The 18,284-nt window shown below is 45.1% G+C and overlaps 1 protein-coding gene across 1 annotated transcript; it reads right to left on the reverse strand.

Moving 5' to 3' along the window:
- Positions 1-2,869: 2,869 nt before the first annotated feature.
- On the reverse strand, positions 2,870-18,284 carry LOC118088115 (cytochrome P450 4B1). The gene is made up of 12 exons (XM_035121277.2): positions 17,849-18,284; positions 15,078-15,222; positions 14,188-14,232; positions 11,946-12,073; positions 10,018-10,142; positions 9,247-9,398; positions 8,087-8,193; positions 7,368-7,558; positions 7,006-7,139; positions 6,654-6,718; positions 4,944-5,026; positions 2,870-3,137 (listed from the first exon to the last, which is right to left on the reverse strand). Exons 1-12 carry the CDS (start codon positions 18,005-18,007, stop codon positions 2,966-2,968), a joined length of 1,506 nt encoding a protein of 501 aa, XP_034977168.1. The 5' UTR covers positions 18,008-18,284; the 3' UTR covers positions 2,870-2,965.

Genomic DNA, 18,284 nt, shown 5'->3' on the forward strand with positions numbered 1-18,284 from the left:
GGCTTCTTTATCTCTGCGAGGGTTGAGCTAGGTGGGCCTTGGGGTCCCTTCCAACTCTACAGTTTGATGATTCTATGGAAAGGGGTTAAAGAACCCTACCTATATGCTTTGGAACAAACAGCGTAAGTTTTTTACAAGTGAGGAGGCTGCCAGTGTCAGGAAGCTTGCAATGCCACTTCAAACATCGGGTTTAAAATCCTCCCATGCTGCTTACCAAAGGACAGATGCAAGGAAAGGGCATAGCTACAGCAACCACACCCAGGATTCCACAGAAGAATAGCTGCTTTGACTTGGTTCAGGCTGACATCCACATGATCAGTGTAAGAAAAGGAAAATGTCAGTTTTTCATAAAAGGTCAGAAGGCCTTAAACAGTTGCAGCATCTGAAGAGAAGGTTTCAGCAGCTACTAAACCGCAGACTCTCTTGGAGGCTTATCTTTATGGACCTGAGGTTAGGACGTCCAAGAACAGAGCAGCTTGCTGCTAGAATGTGGTTTATCTAGATGCTTCAGCCAGGTGAAATTTGTGCATGCCTAAAGGGTGGTTGCACTGGCGGAGGAAGGGGGTGCAGTAGGTGCAGCCGCCCCGGGTGTCAACCCTGAGGGGGGTGACATCGCCCCACCGGCCCCCTGGGACACTAGGCCCCACCCCCTGGGACGCTCCCACAGGCAGCTAGCCCCGCCCCTGGGTGGTTGAGATGTGGCTTTATCACTTGGGTAGATGTGTAAGGGCATAGGAACATGCTTCCTTATAAGGCCCAAAGTAATTAAGGGTGACAGTCTCTGAATTCAGAGGAATGGGAGATATCAAGAGAGGCAGAGATTTTAGTACAGTGGTACCTCCGTTTAAGAACAGTCCTGTTTAAGAACGATTTGGTTTACAAACTCCGCAAAACCGGAAGTAGTGTCCTGGTTTGAGAACTTTACATCGGTCTAAGAATGGAACCCGAATGGTGGAAGGGCACCGACAGCGGGAGGCCTCATTAGGGAAAGCACACCTCAGTTTAAGAATAGTTTCAGTTTAAGAACCGACTTCTGGAACAGATTAAGTTCGTAAGCTGAGGTACCACTGTACTTTAATTAGGCAGTCGTGATAGGCTGTGAATCCTGCATGCCCCAACCAATAGGGAGGCAGGGGGAAGGAAAGTTGCGTTCGGTTGAAGGGAACATATACTTGTTTTACTGAACTTGGGTGTGCCTGCTTTCGGACACCCGTTTCTTGCAAGAAATGTATGTACAGTGGTACCTCGGGTTACAAACACCTTAGGTTACAAACACTTTGGGTTACAGACTCCGCTAACCCAAAAGTAGTCCCTCAGGTTAAGAACTTTACCTCAGGATGATATCAGAAATTGCACACTGGCGGCACAACGGCAGTGGGAGGCCCAGTTAGCTAAAGTGGTACCTCAGGTTAAGAATGGTTTCAGGTTAAGAACGGACCTCCGGAACGAATTAAGTTCATAACCAGAGGTACCACTGTAGATCAATAAACCATTTGCTGCTTCACCAATTTTGCTCAGATCTTATTTTGAGGGTCCCAGGACCCAGAGTCTCGGGACCGGTGTTATGTTTAAAATATCTCACAGTCAGGCCACTGGGAAAGTGAAACTGGCGATGAAAGTCTGGGAGGCAGAGGAGGGGAAAGGGTGGGCTTTGCAGCAGTGCTCCTTTGCTTGTTAGGAAGATGTGGGAGGAACTAGCATTGCAGGAGTTTAGCACTCATGCTGGGCGGCTGAAAGAGCTAGTCTCAGAAGCACTACTGAACCTGCACAGGAAGAGTGGAGGGTCAAAGTAACAGGGTCATCTAAGGCTAGAAGAGCCCTGCATGCAAAAATTGTCAGCCTTTTTGTTTTCATTCCACTTATACGCCCCCCCCCCCCCCACACACTTTGGTTCAGTTCTTAAAGGCAGGCCACTTCCAGATAATGTGTCTAGCCATGAGGTGGAAATCAACATTGTTTGAGGTGGAGTGTGCATGCACAGAATGAGGCCCACTCACACAATTACTATTACTATTATTATTAATTATGATGATGATTATATGTTAGATTTGTATACCAGCCTTCATCTGAAGGTCACAGGGCAGTTCACATCATAAAAATACAAAAAGAGAACACAAAAAAAAACCGTAATACAGTAAAACAAAAACAAATCAACTGGCTCCTTCCCACAATGTCCCACACAATGGCACTTTCCCTTCCCTCCTCCTGCCATGCACCTGCTAAATCTGTACTGGGTTCCCCCCCCCAACCCTCCACAGCAGATTTAGGGGTTGTGGGGGTGCATGTGGGGAATAGGGGGCAAACTCATTGCATGAGTGGACCTCATTCCATGCATGCAACAACATAGCTGAATCCTGCACCTCCTGAATGTATCCGGAGAAGCTATGCAAGGCTGCATCGAAGCAAGTGCTACCCCTCACTTCCCATTGCATTTCCCCACCTCTTTCATTATTTTGGGAGAGTGGGTTTGTGGCACAAGGCTTTCCAATCAGATATATTGGCACAGCCTGAATCTGCCGGTATGTGACTGAAACCCGCTCCCCAAATAGCAGCAGCCTGGAAGTGCCCAAAGGAGCATCACTTGGTAGTTGAAACCTCTATACCGTTTATGGAGCCTGGGTCAACAGCTAAGCCAGAGCTCGGCTCAAGGTGCTTTCTCACCCTCTGTCTCTGTGGACTCACTGAGTCTTCCTACCCCAGCCACTGCTGAGACTCACAGTGGAGAAGGAAAACTGGAGAGCAATTTTCTGGGATCCCACCAGGAGTAAATCGCCAGGAGGTGGAGCTAACGTCGCCAGCTTTCCTCAGTACAAAATAAAGCCTCTGTTAAATGTTATTTGCGGGCCGGCAAACTACGGCTTCAATGTGCTCGGCCATAAACGGCTTTTATTGAAGCACCAAATGAATTATGCCACGTTCCGCTCCAAGTCTTCCACCACACGTTATTCCCGCCGCTGTTTCAGATTCACGCCACTTTCTTCATGCGAAGGTGTATCCCTTTGTGGGAACGCAAGACGATCTGAGGGATGGGGATAGGCGCAGGCCGAGTCGGGTCAGGCGAAAGCTCAAACCGAAGCAGAGTCAGGGCCAGGGCCACTTTCATCTCGTTCATGGCGAACTGCTGCCCAATGCAGTTCCTGGAAGGACAAAGAGAGCGGGTTACAACAGAGAACCCCCACAATGCTAAACCTGAACCTTCCTGTAAATGCCCTTGGCCCAAGGCTGGAGGACCTCCCTGGACTGTTTGATGTGGCCCCTGACCTCCCCTGCAGCAGCTGAGGTGTGGCAATTTGGCTTGCCAAAAAAAGGTCTCATTTGCACAAATTGGTCCTTTCCCCTCTAGGTCCTGCATTGAAGAGGGGGGCAGGGGATTTTCAGGGTGTGGGAGCTGGAGAGGGAAGGAATAGCCATCCTTTCCCCCACCTGCTTCCCTCCCCTGAAAACTGTCCCGTGTGACAATTAAGCTTGGGGCAGGAGCAGAATTCCGCTAATGTCAATGGAAGCTTCTTTCTAACTATCCTATGGGTGAGGGATGGGGAGGCTGCTGGGAAAGGGGAGAAATAAAGAGAGGAGGGGAGGATGAATAGCAAGGAAAAAAGAGAAAAGCTGAGTGTGCACACACATCCAGACAGGTGCTTGTGTAAATTCAGGTGGGTGGGGATGGTTGTGTGTGCAATTGGAAGAATGCTGTGAACATGGCAGAAGGGGGAGCAGCTCTACCACCACCACCACCCCACACCCTTTTGGCACCAGTTCCACCTTAGGCCAGGGGTGGGGAACGTCAGGATCTGGCCACACCTACTGCATCCTATGCACATGCCCCCCCCCATCACTGGCATCTCTCTGGTCCTCGGGCAGAGGGAGGATGTTCTCCACCCCTACTGTAAAGGTAAAGGGACCCTTGACCATTAGGTCCAGTCGTGGATGACTCTGGGGTTGCGGTGCTCATCTTGCTTTATTGGCCGAGGGAGCCGGCATTTGTCTGCAGACAGCTTCTGGGTCATGTAGCCAGCATGACTAAGCTGCTTCTGGTGAACCAGAGCAGCGTACGGAAATGCCGTTTACATTCCCACCAGAGTGGTACCTATTTATCTACTTGCACTTGACATGCTTGCGAACTGCTAGGTGGGCAGGAGCTGGGACCAAACAACGGGAGCTCACTCCATCGCGGGGATTCGAACTGCCAACCTTCCGATTGGCAAGCCCTAGGCTCTGTGATTTAGACCACAGCGCCACCCGCGGCCCAGAAAGGAAGGGGTACTGGACCTCTTTTCCATGTGACTGTGCCCAAAGGAACTGTGAAGTAGTAGGGGGCAGTGCAGAGATTCAGGCCAAAGCGCTGGGCCCTGCAGCCCAGACAGAGGTTTGTGGGGTGTGTGTGATGTGAGAGAGCAAGTGGCAGTGGCAGTGGCAAATTGATAGGAAGTCCCCTTCCCCTTCATTTCCCCAGAAACCACTCTGGGCCACAAGCAAGGCAAAAACTGGGGAGGGAGAAAGGAGCAACCCAGAGGCCCAAAAGCTTTTTTAAAAAAAAAAAGAAAAAAAGAAAAAAGGGGGGGCAGCAATGGCAGGGAGAGAGGAGAGGAGCACCTGGGGCAAAACAAGAGTAGACTAGTGGAGTGTCCAAAGTAGAGGGGTGGGGTGGGGTGGAAGTAGCAAGCATGCCCCGCACCTGGATGCCACCTTACCCAGGACTCCTGCATGATTCGCTTCACCTCCCCCATAGATGGAAGATACACTAACGACTACCTTTCTGCAAGATTGGAGCTACCCAGAAGTGACTTTGTTGATATCCCCCATGCTAAAAGTGCACTTAAAATTCATCTTCACTATGCCAAGCTTACGGGGTCTTCTGTGTTTTATCAGAGCTCAGGTTTTCTACTACGATTTAATATCTTAAACACTGCTCTAGTTTACATAGTATATATGTATATAAACGTCACCGTGGCCCAGCAGAGAAAGGCAGGAAGGCATGAGAGTTTCTGTTGGATACGTTCTCAGGAGAAAACCTCAGAGGATCAAACACCTAAAATGAAAGCATTCATTATTTTAAAAAAGAAACAATTCCCAAACATCAGTTTGACGTTTAAAAAGCCATAGAATGTTAGTCAGCGCAACACCTGGTTGATATTTTACTTGGTGCCTAAAAATATGCAATGAAGGCACCAGGGGAGTCTCCCTGGGGAGAACATTCCACAAGCCGGGAGCCACCACAGAAAAGGCCTGTTCCTTTGTTGCCACCTATTGAACCCCTCGTGGAGAAGGTACTCGAAGAAGGGCCTCTGATGATGATCACAGGGACTGGGGCAGTTCATATGTGGAGAGGTGGTCCTTAAGGTATTGCAGTTTTGAGCCGTTTAAGGCTTTATTGCTCAAAACCAGTACTTTGAATTGGGCCTGGAAACTAATTGGCAGCCAGTGCAATCAGGCCAGGAATGGTGTGCTCTTCAGAGGCAGCCCTAAGTATAGCTCATTACAGTAATCTAGCCTAGAGGTTACCAGAAGCTAGACCAGTGTTTCCCAACCTTGTGCCTCCAGCTGTTTTCGGACTACAATTCCCATCATTCCTGACCACTGGTCTTGCTAGCTAGGGATGATGGGAGTTGTAGTCCCAAAACATCTGGAGGCACAAGGTTGGGAAACACTGAGCTAGACAACAGAAGTTAAGCTATCCCTATCCAAATAAGGGCGCAGCTGGGATACCAGTCAAAGCTGATGGAAGGCACTCCACATTCTCTTGGCTGTGAGTCTTAGGGGACCTGCTCCCTGCCTTGCAGGTCTCTTTCACCTGGCCTAGGAGGGTGGGGACTGGACTGACTGCAGCTACAAAACTGAGGCTACTGAGGGTGCCAGAGACATCTTGGCTGCAAGGCTTGGGGGACTGCTTGTGTGGGTTTGTTGTTGTTCTTGCTGTTTTTATTTAGGGATGGGAGATGATTTTGGGGAGCAGAGGAGCTGTGGAGAGAAATGGGAATCAATCACAGGGGTTCAGGGGGTATGGCGTGGCAGGTGGGGCAGATAAGGGGCACACAACACAGTTTGTGACTGTGTCATGCGTCACCCCCGCCTTCAATATGGGGAATTGCAGTCAGCCCTTAGGTCTGCAGCTGGGATTGCTGAATGCCAGGACGTCTTGGAGCAAGACCTCCCTCATCCATGAACTGATTGTCGTAGCTGCCAAGTACCCCATATCTCCTGGGAAACCCCCTTTTTTTGTACCGTTTCCCAGCGGTCCCCCGTATCGGTTCCTCTCCCATTATTCTCCCTTATTTCGCTCCTGCCAGCAGCCTTTTTTTCTGCTTTGCCCATATATGGGCACCAAAAATGGCTGGCGCCGGCAACGGAAATCACGTCTACGCATGTCCGGAAGTGCATAGACGTGACTTCCGGCGCTGGCGCCGGACATTTTCGGTGCCCATAGATGGGCAAAGCGACACCAGAAGTTGCGTCTACGCACTTCCGGAAATGCGTAGATGTGGCTTCCGTTGCCGGCGCCGGCCATTTTTTGTGCTGATTGTGGATGAGGAGGACCTTTGCTGCATTAAAAGCTTGTTTTTGCAGAGTGAATAGTATTTAGCAATGACTTCACACTAGCAAACTGAAGGAGCACTGTTGCCTTAAAGTTAAATAGCTAGAATACCAAAGTACCATACCTCAGGATCCTTCCATATGCTGGGATTCTTGTGGATGAGATGAATGCTTATCGCAACCCAAGTTCCTGAGAAGCAATCAATGTGGAAAAAATGTCAAGTTGTGTTACAAGGCCCTGGGTTATCTGTTTGTTGAGGGAGTAACCATAGTGTTAAAGTGGGTTTGAGGCAGCAAACCTTAAGTTTTAAAGTTCCTGAATATTGTAATGACCATCTTGAATTCACCTAGGAGAAGTGATTCATTGCTAAGGGGCTCTTGCTATAATCTATGACTCACTTTTAAAATGGAAGACAATGTGGGTCACATCTATAAGGACAAATTCTGGCTATGGGAGCGGAACAAAATGAAGCAAACCTTCAGGTAAAGTCCGTCCATCAAAGAATGTGATAGGTTTGCTGAGCTCTCGGGACACTCCTGGCACTGGAGGGTAAAGGCGGAGGCTCTCTTTAATGCATTGGGTGCAGTAGGTCATCTTGCCAAGGTCATCCCTGAGGAAAAAGAAAGGCAAGTGCTACTCACTTTAGGGTTAAGGATCAGCCAGGTAGTGAGGCAAACTCTGGCCGGAGCCTTGAGATGGGCTGGGCAGTCTCTCCTGCAAGCTCAGTTCTATTCTTCACTGCACCCCTGCTTTGCTTGGCACATCCTGGGGAAAATGGGCGTGTTCTCCTAAATTCCCTGTATTGTGGAGAAACTGTCCAATAAAAATGCGCACTCACCAGTGGATGGTGTCACGTTCCCCCAGAATGGCCTTGATCTCCTCCCTGCATTTCTGCTGATGTTCCGGATTTGCTGCAAGGCAATGCAGCAGCCAGGAGATCCCACTGGCTGTAGTATCGTGGCCTTCAAACATGAAAGTGTCCACCTCGGCACGCAGATCTTCGTCAGATAGCCCACTACCATCTTCATCCTAAACATTGATAAATGTCACCTGGGGTTCGTTCAGGGAGCCATTGTTTCTGACTCTTTGCACAGTGCATCTGCAAAACTGCATGATTTGCAACATTCATTTTCACAGAATGTGGGTTTTCTTGGCACAGAATGCAAAACTAGCAGCATTCTGCCATACGAAAAGGCAGGATAAATATGATGTCATCATTTGTTCTTTGAAGACAAAAAGACGTCAATACAGATGTAGAAACATTGGTGCAATATTTTCCTTCAACCATATTTTGTTCCTTCCCCTCTCCAAAGGGGGAAAAGAAAGGAGTTGCGCACTGCTTTCTCCATCATATGAAACTTCCAAACATTCCAAGGAAAGCTCTGAGACAGCGAATTAGTGAAGCCTAGCCCCGAGTATACAAAATTACAAATGATGGTTGCAAGATTCTACATTTAAGTTAAAAGGGTCACCAGTATTACAAGTCACTTGGAAATCACAGCTATATTTGGCGCAACAGATTCAAATATTGAAATGACTATGCCCCCCGCTACTCACTTTGGCACAGAGAAGGATGTCGAGAAAATCAAGGTGCCGCTTTTTCTGGATCTTCTGGAGTTCTTCTTCATCCCTCAGAGATTTCTTTCTCTCTTTGATTATCTTTTCTGTGTTGGAAAATGAATACTATAACAACTTAACAGAAATTACTAGCTCACTGATCAGATTCGTTAAAATGACTATGTTTAGTCCCATACTCATTTCTGGATAGGTGAATGTTTGCCATAGAATCACAGAACTGTAGAGTTGGAAGGGACCCTGAGGATCATCTAGTCCAACCCCCGGCAACGCAGGAATATGCAGTTGTCCCACACAGGGACTGAACCTGCAACCTAGGTGTTATCAGCACCATGCTAGTGTATATTAATGTGCATTAACCACTAATATTCTTTTTTAAGACTCCATCTCTTGCACACTTCATCAAGTATGTTCACACCCACTATATTCATTTGGAGCAAGGACTCTTATGCCACAATTCAGGGTTTCCCGCAAAGACTTATGGGAACTAAAGTTTGTTAGAATTGCATAGCTGCCAAGTTATCCCTTTTTTTAAGGGATTTTCCCTTATGCTGAATAGGCTTCCTCGCGAGAAAAGGGAAAACTTGGCAGCTATGGAATTGTTGCTGAGAACTATTAGGAGGCCCTTAATAAACTATAGTTCCCATGAGTCTTTGGGGAAATCCACATCTGCTAAAGTGATATACGAGTGCTTTAAATGGAGAATGTGGATGTGACATAGGCTTTTATTTCAATGACAATTTTAATGTTTTGCAGGCTAAACTCTGGAGGATTCCTATGAGCTTCACACATGAAAGAGCTGTATAGGGGAATAGGAGGACTATAAGCAACATATGGTAAGCAAAGCTAATCACTATCTTCAAGCTAGTGGCCTCATTCACACGACCTTTTAAAATAATGTGAACCCCCTCAGAACAGATTTAGGGAGACATGCAGGGGAAAGAGGAGGAAAGTTCTATTGTGCAAGCAGCTTTTTTTTCCTGCATTGATGGGATGATTCCTTAGCCACTGCATTGGATACAAGCCTAAATGTGTATGGGCGCTTCTCTGTCCTCTGGGTCAGACACAGCCTGGCATTCCTTGATTTGACTTCTAAAATCTAAGGCAGAAAGAAGAAAAAAAGAACGATTCAGGGATATTACCTGTATGATGATGGGCAACCTGGCAAGCCTTCCGAAACCGATATCCTTCGGGGGTGAACCAGTAAATCAGATCACTCTGACCCAGGATTTGATGCAGTCTGGTATGCACCAAGCAACACAGGTCCATGACAGCTTGGACGTAGGAATTCTCCCTGAAGGTCAAATAATGAAATCCCGGTTTTGAGGCCACATCTTACCCATGAACATTGTTCTTACAGTATAGTTTTAAAACATTAAGTTAACTCCGTGCCACTAAATCGTACAGGAAGCATGCAACAAAGCACATGAATAGGTGAATATTTCAAAATGTGAAAAGGGTGCGAGAAATCTCTGGATTTTCACTTGCTAATACTACCGCTACCTCTTATAAATACTGTATAAAAAGTTTGATTTGATTTTATTTTTGAGAAGGAAAGGTTACCACACTAATGTAAACAACATTTTCTCAATGATGTAATGTTTATGAATCCGGTTATTTTTGTAAGCTACTGGAATTTACATCTAATTATATAAGCAGACCAATCAGCGCTGAATCAGATCATAAGAGAATCCCAAACATTTGGGCAAATAGCACTGGATGTTATGCTATTGCCACATGTGGTAGTTTAAGTAGGCATCAACTGTGTATTTCAGAGCAGTGAAACATGGTGTGGAATGCAGAATGTAAATTCAGGGCAGCCAGTTGGATTTTTTAAAATTACTGCTCAGTACCTTCCTAGTCTGTGAGGGGAGCCTCTTCTCTCAGAGCTAAAAGACACTAATACTACTAACCTGTCCATTTGGCAGTTGCTGTTATAACTGAAGGCGCATTTCATGATGCTGTCAAGAGTCATCAAGCTTACATGTTCAAAGAGCTCCACTGATTTACCTTGTGTGATCAACTGTTCCCATTTATCCTAAGACAAGAGATGAGAAATGGTTCATAGTTAATCTCACCGCTGATGTTCTCAGAGTGCAAAACCGATTCTAGCTTTTTTAGACCATGGGGAAAGCACATTGCGCAGAGCATAAAAGAGGGGTGTCTTTGAGAGATCTCCCTATACTGGTTGGTGGGCCTAACTCTGACAGAGCCTAACATCCAAAGAACTTGAAGATTTCCTGAATATTTATGGTAGAGTAAGGCACATAGTCTAGTCCCTATGGGGGATTTTTAAGTAGCATGAAGACAGATAAGTTCCAAATAATGGATCTCTCCCTTTTGCATGTCTGGAGCCTGTCTACTGTCTGCATTTCCTCTTTGTACTCTGGGTTTCAGCAATTTCTCTTCCAGCTTTAGAGAATCCTTCATTCCCAGCTCTGGGGCACACATTGCAACTATGTCTCAATTAAGGATGGACTTTGGGCACATTCATCTGTATTGCAGTGTTATCAAGTGACAGAAGAATCAGAACTGCATCCATCTCCCATTTTTCTGACTCCCGACACACAGATTTGAAGCAAACTTTGCTTGAGCTTTGATTGTGAGCAACGTGTCTGATATGCTTTATATCCTAAGATAAATGGCCCTTATTCATGGCTCCCATATAGGCTGCAGCCCCTTGATTAAACAATGAGACAATGTTTTAAACTCGTCTCTTGATGGCTTTCATTGCTGCTTGTTCCTTTTCTATGTTGCTGATTTTGGAAGCCACTTTGAACTGCATAAGATATTTTAAGTAAATATAAATGGTATGAAAAAATACCTAGTGCAGCCTTCACCAGCCTGGTGTACCCCAGATGTTTTGGACCAAACTCCCAGCAGCCCCAGCTAGCTCAGCTGATTGGGGCTAATGGGAGCTGCAGCCTGGAGGGCACCGGGTTGGCACCGACTGATCTGGTGTATAAAACAGGCGTAATCCAGCTCATAACTTTAGAACTCTACAAATCCTGCTGCCCGCTAAACATGAACAACAACTTTCTCAGCAACTGCCCCAAGACTTTGGCATTGTTTCCCCAGGGAGGCCCAACTGTCTTCTTCCCTACTGATTTTAAGTGGAGGGTAAACACGTTTTAGTATTATTATTTTAAAAAGTATTGGGAAATATAGTATTAACAGAATGCTAGTACAAATCAAGTCAGCCTCACAAACAGTGGAAGTATTGCTTTGCACTGTAAATTTTACAGCAACAGTAGACAGCAAGCAACATTTTATGGCATGAATTTGGGGTGCATGGAGGGGAAAAGACTAAGTTAGAGAGGAAGCTGGCTTAGATCAGACAGGGAGGGAAAGACAAGTAAGCTTTAACACACTAAGATAGAGTATCGCTCCACCTGCTGTTGGAGCAGACTAATAACTCCTTCAGTAGCCAATACATGGATCTAACTATGCGTTGTTGCTTCTCTCCACCATATAGTACTATCTCATTTTTATACAGTGGCACCTCTACTTACGAATAACTCTAGTTATGAATGTTTCTACTTACGAATGGAGCTCTGTCCACCATCTTGGATGTGGTTTAGATAGGATTTTTTCGACTTACGAATTTTTAGATAGGGTTCCTTCGACTTACAAATATTTTCTCCCAATGCATTCCCAAGGGATTCGACTTACAATTTTTTTCGACTTACGAATGTGTGTTTGGAACGCATTAAATTCGTAAGTAGAGGTACCACTGTATTTCAACTTTTGGTTAAATATTAATTGAAATGATTTTAACAAAGAAGCATCAGCAACAACAACAAAGCCAAGTAGTTAGGTTGATTCCTGCAACAGGACTTACCAACATTGTTTTTGTAGACTCTGCCATCAGTGTCACATAGGGTTTCAAAATGGAATAATGGAAACCTGGAGTGAGAAGCTTTCGATGCTGTGCCCACTTTGGCCCATGTAGGACGAGTAAGCCTTTCCCTGGAGGAACACATACATTTCCTTTCAATTGAGCATCTACAAACATAATAGTCTTGGTATATCAAACAGAACAATCTTCTCTAGTCACCAGAATGCAGCTGCAATTGTTTTCTTTCTCTCTGTGTTTATTTCCTCCAATCACTGGAGAAACAAGTACCTGATATAAGTAGAGAAAAAGATGGGAGCTTTTGAGATGTCAATCAGAACCACAGATTGCTTGGATTGAGGATCTAGGTCAGGCATCCCCAAACTTCGGCCCTCCAGATGTTTTGGACTACAATTCCCATCTTCCCCGACCACTGGTCCTGTTAGCTAGGGATCATGGGAGTTGTAGGCCAAAACATCTGGAGGGCCGCAGTTTGAGGGTGCCTGATCTAGGTGGAAATTCTATTGTAGCCAGGGGGCGCGGGGGCGCTGTGTGTCTAAACCACTGAGCATCTTGGGCTTGCCAATCGTAAGCTCGGCAGTTTGAATTTGTGCAATGAGGTGAGCTCCCGTTGCTCTTTCCCAGCTCCTGCCAACCTAGCAGTTCAAAAGCATACCAACACAAGTGGTGGGAAGGTAAACAGTGTTTCCGTGTGCTCTGGCTTCCGTCATGGTGTTCCATTGCACCAGAAGCAGTTTAGTCATGCTGGCCACATGACCCAGAAAGCTGTCTGGGGACAAAGGCCGGCTCCCTCGGCCTAAAAGTGGAGATGAGTGCCACAACCCCATAGTCACCTTTGACTGGACTTAACCGGCCAGGGGTCCTTTATTTTTTTTGCCAATTGGCAAAAAAATAAAAATATAAAAAATAGACACAGTTTGTCACAATCTGACCTAAGGCTCTTGATTTGGTGGTATCAATCAGGCCTTTTCAATTCCATGTTTACACCATAGCTGCCAAGTTTTCCCTTTTCTCGCGAGGAAGCCTATTCAGCATAAGGGAAAATCCCTTTTAAAAAGGGATAACTTGGCAGCTATGGTTTGCACCTATGGCTTACTTTCTGTCTGTCTGGTTTGAGTAAACTTGTGAATTTTCTATACTTACTCCTTGCTCTACAGGTATCCCCCCCTTTATTTATTTATTTATTTATTTATTTATTTATTTTCTCTCTCTTACTCTCTTCTGTCTGTAGCAGCTCTATTAAAAAGGTGGCTGTTCATTGAGCTGGGGTTCATGCTTAAAACACAGCAAGTTGCCTTAAGCATGCATACCACCTGTCATTCTGCTGCCTCAGTGCTCAAACTCAACACTGCATTAAAGGTAAAGGTACAGGGACCCCTGACCATTAGGTCCAGTCGTGACCGACTCTGGGGTTGTAGCGCTCATCTTGCGTTATTGGCCGAGGGAGCCGGCGTACAGCTTCCAGGTCATGTGGCCAGCATGATAAAGCCGCTTCTACATAGTAGTTTACTCCGCCGCTGCTCCAACCCTCTTCTTGAAAATAAGTATGGGGATTGATGTGGAATTCAAACTTGAAATGTAGAATTGTGCTGTGGCCGTGTGTGAAAAATTTCATTCCCATATCTAAAGTTAAATGTAGCTAAAGTATTGAAAACAAACAGGGTGGTACCCCACATTCCAATTCTGCTAGTGCAAGAGGTTTCTGCTTGTGCGACGCATTACTTTCCCTGCCTCTTCTCTGCAACTCCCCACACACACTCATAACCAGGTCTGGTGGTTGGGGACCCCTAGGAAAGATTTTGAGAGCACATGAGTGCTGCAGGAAGGAGGAGAGGGTGGTGAAGTCCCACTGCATGAGGAGAAATTTGCTCAACAGTGTATTTCCCCCTGTCTGCAATTTTATTATTCCATAACACTTCCTACCGGTAGTTTTCAGAAATCATACCTAAATAGCCCAGCTAGTATCTGGATCCAATTCACTATCCTAATGGATTTTATTTATTTATTTAAATATCTTCCAAAATAAATGTCATGGGGAGTATACTTAAGAGGAAAATTAAAACGAAACGAAACCCCAAACCTTTAAAATCTAGATGTGGAACCCCCCACGCCGACAGTCCCAGAATGTACACCTTTTTAATTCCTAGAAAACCTATGCTATTTATTTACAGCCCGTTATGAACTGCCATTAATTCTTCTTCATAATAAAGGCCTCAAACGTACATACCTATCCATGGAGTTATGTTCCGATAGGCCAAGCTGTCCTTTGGTTCTGTAAAGGGCAAGAGATAAAGTAAAGAAGAGCAACGAGGACAAAACTCAGTACTAACTCATAGCACTCACCTGTATTTAGAGAAGAGACCATAAAGCTGTGAGTGATGCATTTACTAATGTAGCAAACCAGTTCCCACATGATTCAGGATGATGGTACATGTGAAAGAATCACACAAGTTATTGCATGTCTATCTAGATAGGAACACAGGCAGATCATTTGCAATTCTAATTGAATAAGCTAGCAATTAAATGCTGTTGAGCATTATTGCAGTGATTTAAATGCCTGCTGGAAACAGCCAATCCTTCTAGCCTATCTATATCCAGGGGTGTAGCTGGGGGGGAGTAAATAAGTAAAAATAACTAACTGACCAATTGTGTCACAGATAACTTGGTTCTGCCCCCCACCAGGCTGCCCCCATAAAATAAATCCTGACTGTGACCATGCCCGCTTCATTGAGAGGTCCTACAAGGGTCTCCTGCTATGTGTGTGTCTGTCTTACCAAAAGCCAGATGAAGCAATCATCACCTCCCCAACTCATGATGTTCCATTCCACTCCTTTGGGAAAACTTTACACCTGGTTTTTCTGCTGCATAGGTCAGATTTACTTAGGGCAACATGGGACATCATGCAAATCTGGGATAATAATGTGACTTCCCTTTCCCCCACTGTGGATAACTGGAACTTATCATTGGCATCAGCCAGATGGGCGGGGTATAAATATATTATTATTATTATTATTATTATTATTATTATTATTATTATTATTATAATATCAGAATCACTAGGATGTCTACAATGCGCATGTACGCCAATCAACCAGATATCAATTCCATTTTTTTTACCTGCTCTTGCAAGTAATGATTTTGCATAATCAGGGTGTGTGATATTTACACAGGCAGAGAAGCTCCCAAACCACAAAGGAAAGGCAAATGGGTACAGAAGGCTCCAGCCTTCTACCTTCTGGAAAACCTTGGAAACAGGTAAGAGCTGCAACAAAGGAAGAGAGCAAAGAAAGAGGTGAAGGAGGAGTATTTTCCTGAGGGCATCAGAACAAACATTCAATCCAAATTATGCTTGAGAGTGATAGAACTAGGATCCAGCACAATACAGGAGTGGGAATAAACCTGGAATGTTTAACTATAAAACTAAACTGTAAAATTAAATTTCAATTAAAATGCCTGCTGAAAGAAAAAAAAAACCCATGTCTTCACTAGATTGGTAAAGAAAAATTGTTTTATATGTGCTTTACATGCGATATAACATTGTGACACCAGATGGCACTTGGGAGTTCTGTTTTTGCCAACATGATTTCTCATTATAAAGGTTACAACCTAGGGTTGCCATATATACAGGATTTTCCAGACATATCTGGAATACTACAGTTACAGGTAGGTAGCCGTGTTGGTCTGAGTCGAAGCAAAATAAAAAAATTCCTTCAGTAGCACCTTAAAGACCAACTAAGTTTATATTTTGGTATGAGCTTTCGTGTGCATGTGTGTATCTGAAGAAGTGTGCATGCACACGAAAGCTCATACCAAAATATAAACTTAGTTGGTCTTTAAGGTGCTACTGAAGGAATTTTTTTATTTTGGAATACTACAGTTGGCAGCAGTGTCCAGGGGGAAATCGGTTAAAAGTGTCCAAATTAAGAACCTTAGGTCAGATTGTGACTAAATGTGTCTCTCTCTCTCTTTTTTTTTTTTTGGCCAAGTGGCAGTCCATATCAGCAGTGCCATTTATGCTGATTTTCCAAATCCAAGCTCAACAACTTTGCCCCCGCTCCCCCAAAAAAGCATACAATGCATTTTTCTGAAGTGCCTATTTGATCTAGCCTGGGTGTCAGAAGTTCAACAGGGAATTGTACATAATTGAGTTATATATATATTATTTCAATTAGGACATGTGTGATTAAGCAGAGATTTCATGGTTTGGATGGCTATCTGCTACAACAGGTATCTTCAACCTTGAGATGTGCAGCTTTCTCTCTCTCTTTCCCCCTCTATCATTACGAACCTATGGGCAGTTGTTTTGCTGGCATATGCCGCCACTGAAATCCCAGGCTTATCTGCATGTTTAATTTATTTATTTCTATATTATTTTTAATCATTTTGTAATTTTCCCATACCAAACTGGATTTCTATTTTTTTCTATACCATTTCCCCCATACCACACCAAACTGTATTACAGAAATATACATAGAATTTGCACATTTTTAAATATATATCAGTATCTATTTCCCTCCAAAGAGCTCCACTTAAGCCCCTCCCTTCACTGTTTTGTTCGCACTTCACACAATGACCTAATGACAGAGGTTAGTCTGGTGATGACTGATCCAATGGCTGTGGCTGTTAATGTAAATGGCTCAAGGGGTGGTATTACAGGCAGCCCTGTTTAGGGAAGCTTTTAATGTTTAATGGATTTCTGTATTTTAATGTTTGATGGATTTCTGTATTTTAGAATTTCTGTTTTGTTGGAAGCCGCCCAGAGTGGCTGGGGGAACCCGGCCAGATGGGCGGGGTATAAATAATAAATTATTATTATTATTATTATTATTACACTAAGCCTTACTCAGAGTAGACTCACTGAAATTTATTGAACTAACTTAATCATCAACATTAATTTCAATGGGTCTAGTCTGAGTAGAACTCAGTTGAATGCCACCGAAGGTTCATAAACATGCAAGGTGACATTGGTCAATCTAGATAAACAAGTCGTTGTGTTTTCAGGTCACCAGACCAAAAGGCAGGATCAAAGTTTGCTGCCTTACCGGTTCAGGTTCAGGTTCAGCCTCATTCAGTACTTCAGAAATTTACAATGTAACCTTTCCTACAGTTACACAACCTCTCCTCTCTCCCAGCTCCATGGATCAATGATCTGACTCCATAAAAAAAGGCATCTTCCTTGTTCTAATTGCTTCTGTTAACTTAATAACAATAACAATGTATTATTGATACCCCGCCCATCTGGGTGGCTCCCAACAGAATAATAATAATAAGGGATAAAACATCAAAAAAATTAAAACTTCCCTAAATAGGGCTGCATTCAGATGCCTTCTAAAAGTCAGATGGTTGTTTAATCAAAGCACATAAAAATGTGTGTTTTTATTTATTAATAAATGATACAATCCATTAATAATAATGTCTCTTAACAGTTGTGAATTTCACTCAACTACCAGCAACACCTCTTTGGATCGGGGATGGGAAAACCTTTTCAGCCCTTTTTCAGCCACATTTCCTTGTGGGCAAAGCTTCCACCAGGAAGGGCAAATGGGCACAGTAATGAATGTAAATGTCACCTTTGTACCACATGACCCGGAAGCTGTCTGCGGACAAACGCCGGCTCCCTCGGCCTATAGAGCGAGATGAGCGCCACAACCCCAGACTGGACCTGATGGTCAGGGGCCCTTTACCTTTACCTTTAGGCTAGTTTTTACATGCACTCACACGCCCCTGGGTGGAGGATACAGAAGGGTGTGTCAGGCCCTCCGGATGATGCTGGACCCGTCCCTCAACCCCACCCCCCACCCCGCGATGCTTTGTGCGCTGTGGCGGCGTCCGGATTTGAAGCTGCTTTTCTCCCTTGCACAATACAGTACGTCTCTCTTTTCGCCTACCTCAGAGATGTGCCCATACAGCCAGTGGGTGGGGGGCCCCGGGAAAGAGCTCAAAACCTTCAGTAGCTCCTGCCTCCGGCGATGCAACTGGATGACTTTGACCAGCACGCACGTCAGGCAAAAGACAAGCGCCAGGTGCCAAATCCGCGACAGATCCATTGCAGCAGCAGGAAGGCGTGGAGCAAGTGGGCTTCAGAGCAGGACGCGGCCTCGATCGCGTGTGCCTCCCACGAACAGGCGAAGGCGGCGCTTCCTGCATATTATGGATGGCCAATTCCTCGGGGCAAAGTGCATGCAATCGCGCAGTTGCCCAACGTACCGCACCGTCGCCGTCAGAAAGGAAGAAGCAACCGAGGCCTCTGGGAACCTGGGCGATCGGAGAGATAGGAACAGCTTTCTGCCGCGGGGGCGCAGGGCCGCGTCTGCGGGGAAAGGG

Source organism: Zootoca vivipara, chromosome 7 (assembly GCF_963506605.1).
Source record: "Zootoca vivipara chromosome 7, rZooViv1.1, whole genome shotgun sequence".
Taxonomy (NCBI): Eukaryota; Metazoa; Chordata; class Lepidosauria; order Squamata; family Lacertidae; genus Zootoca; species Zootoca vivipara.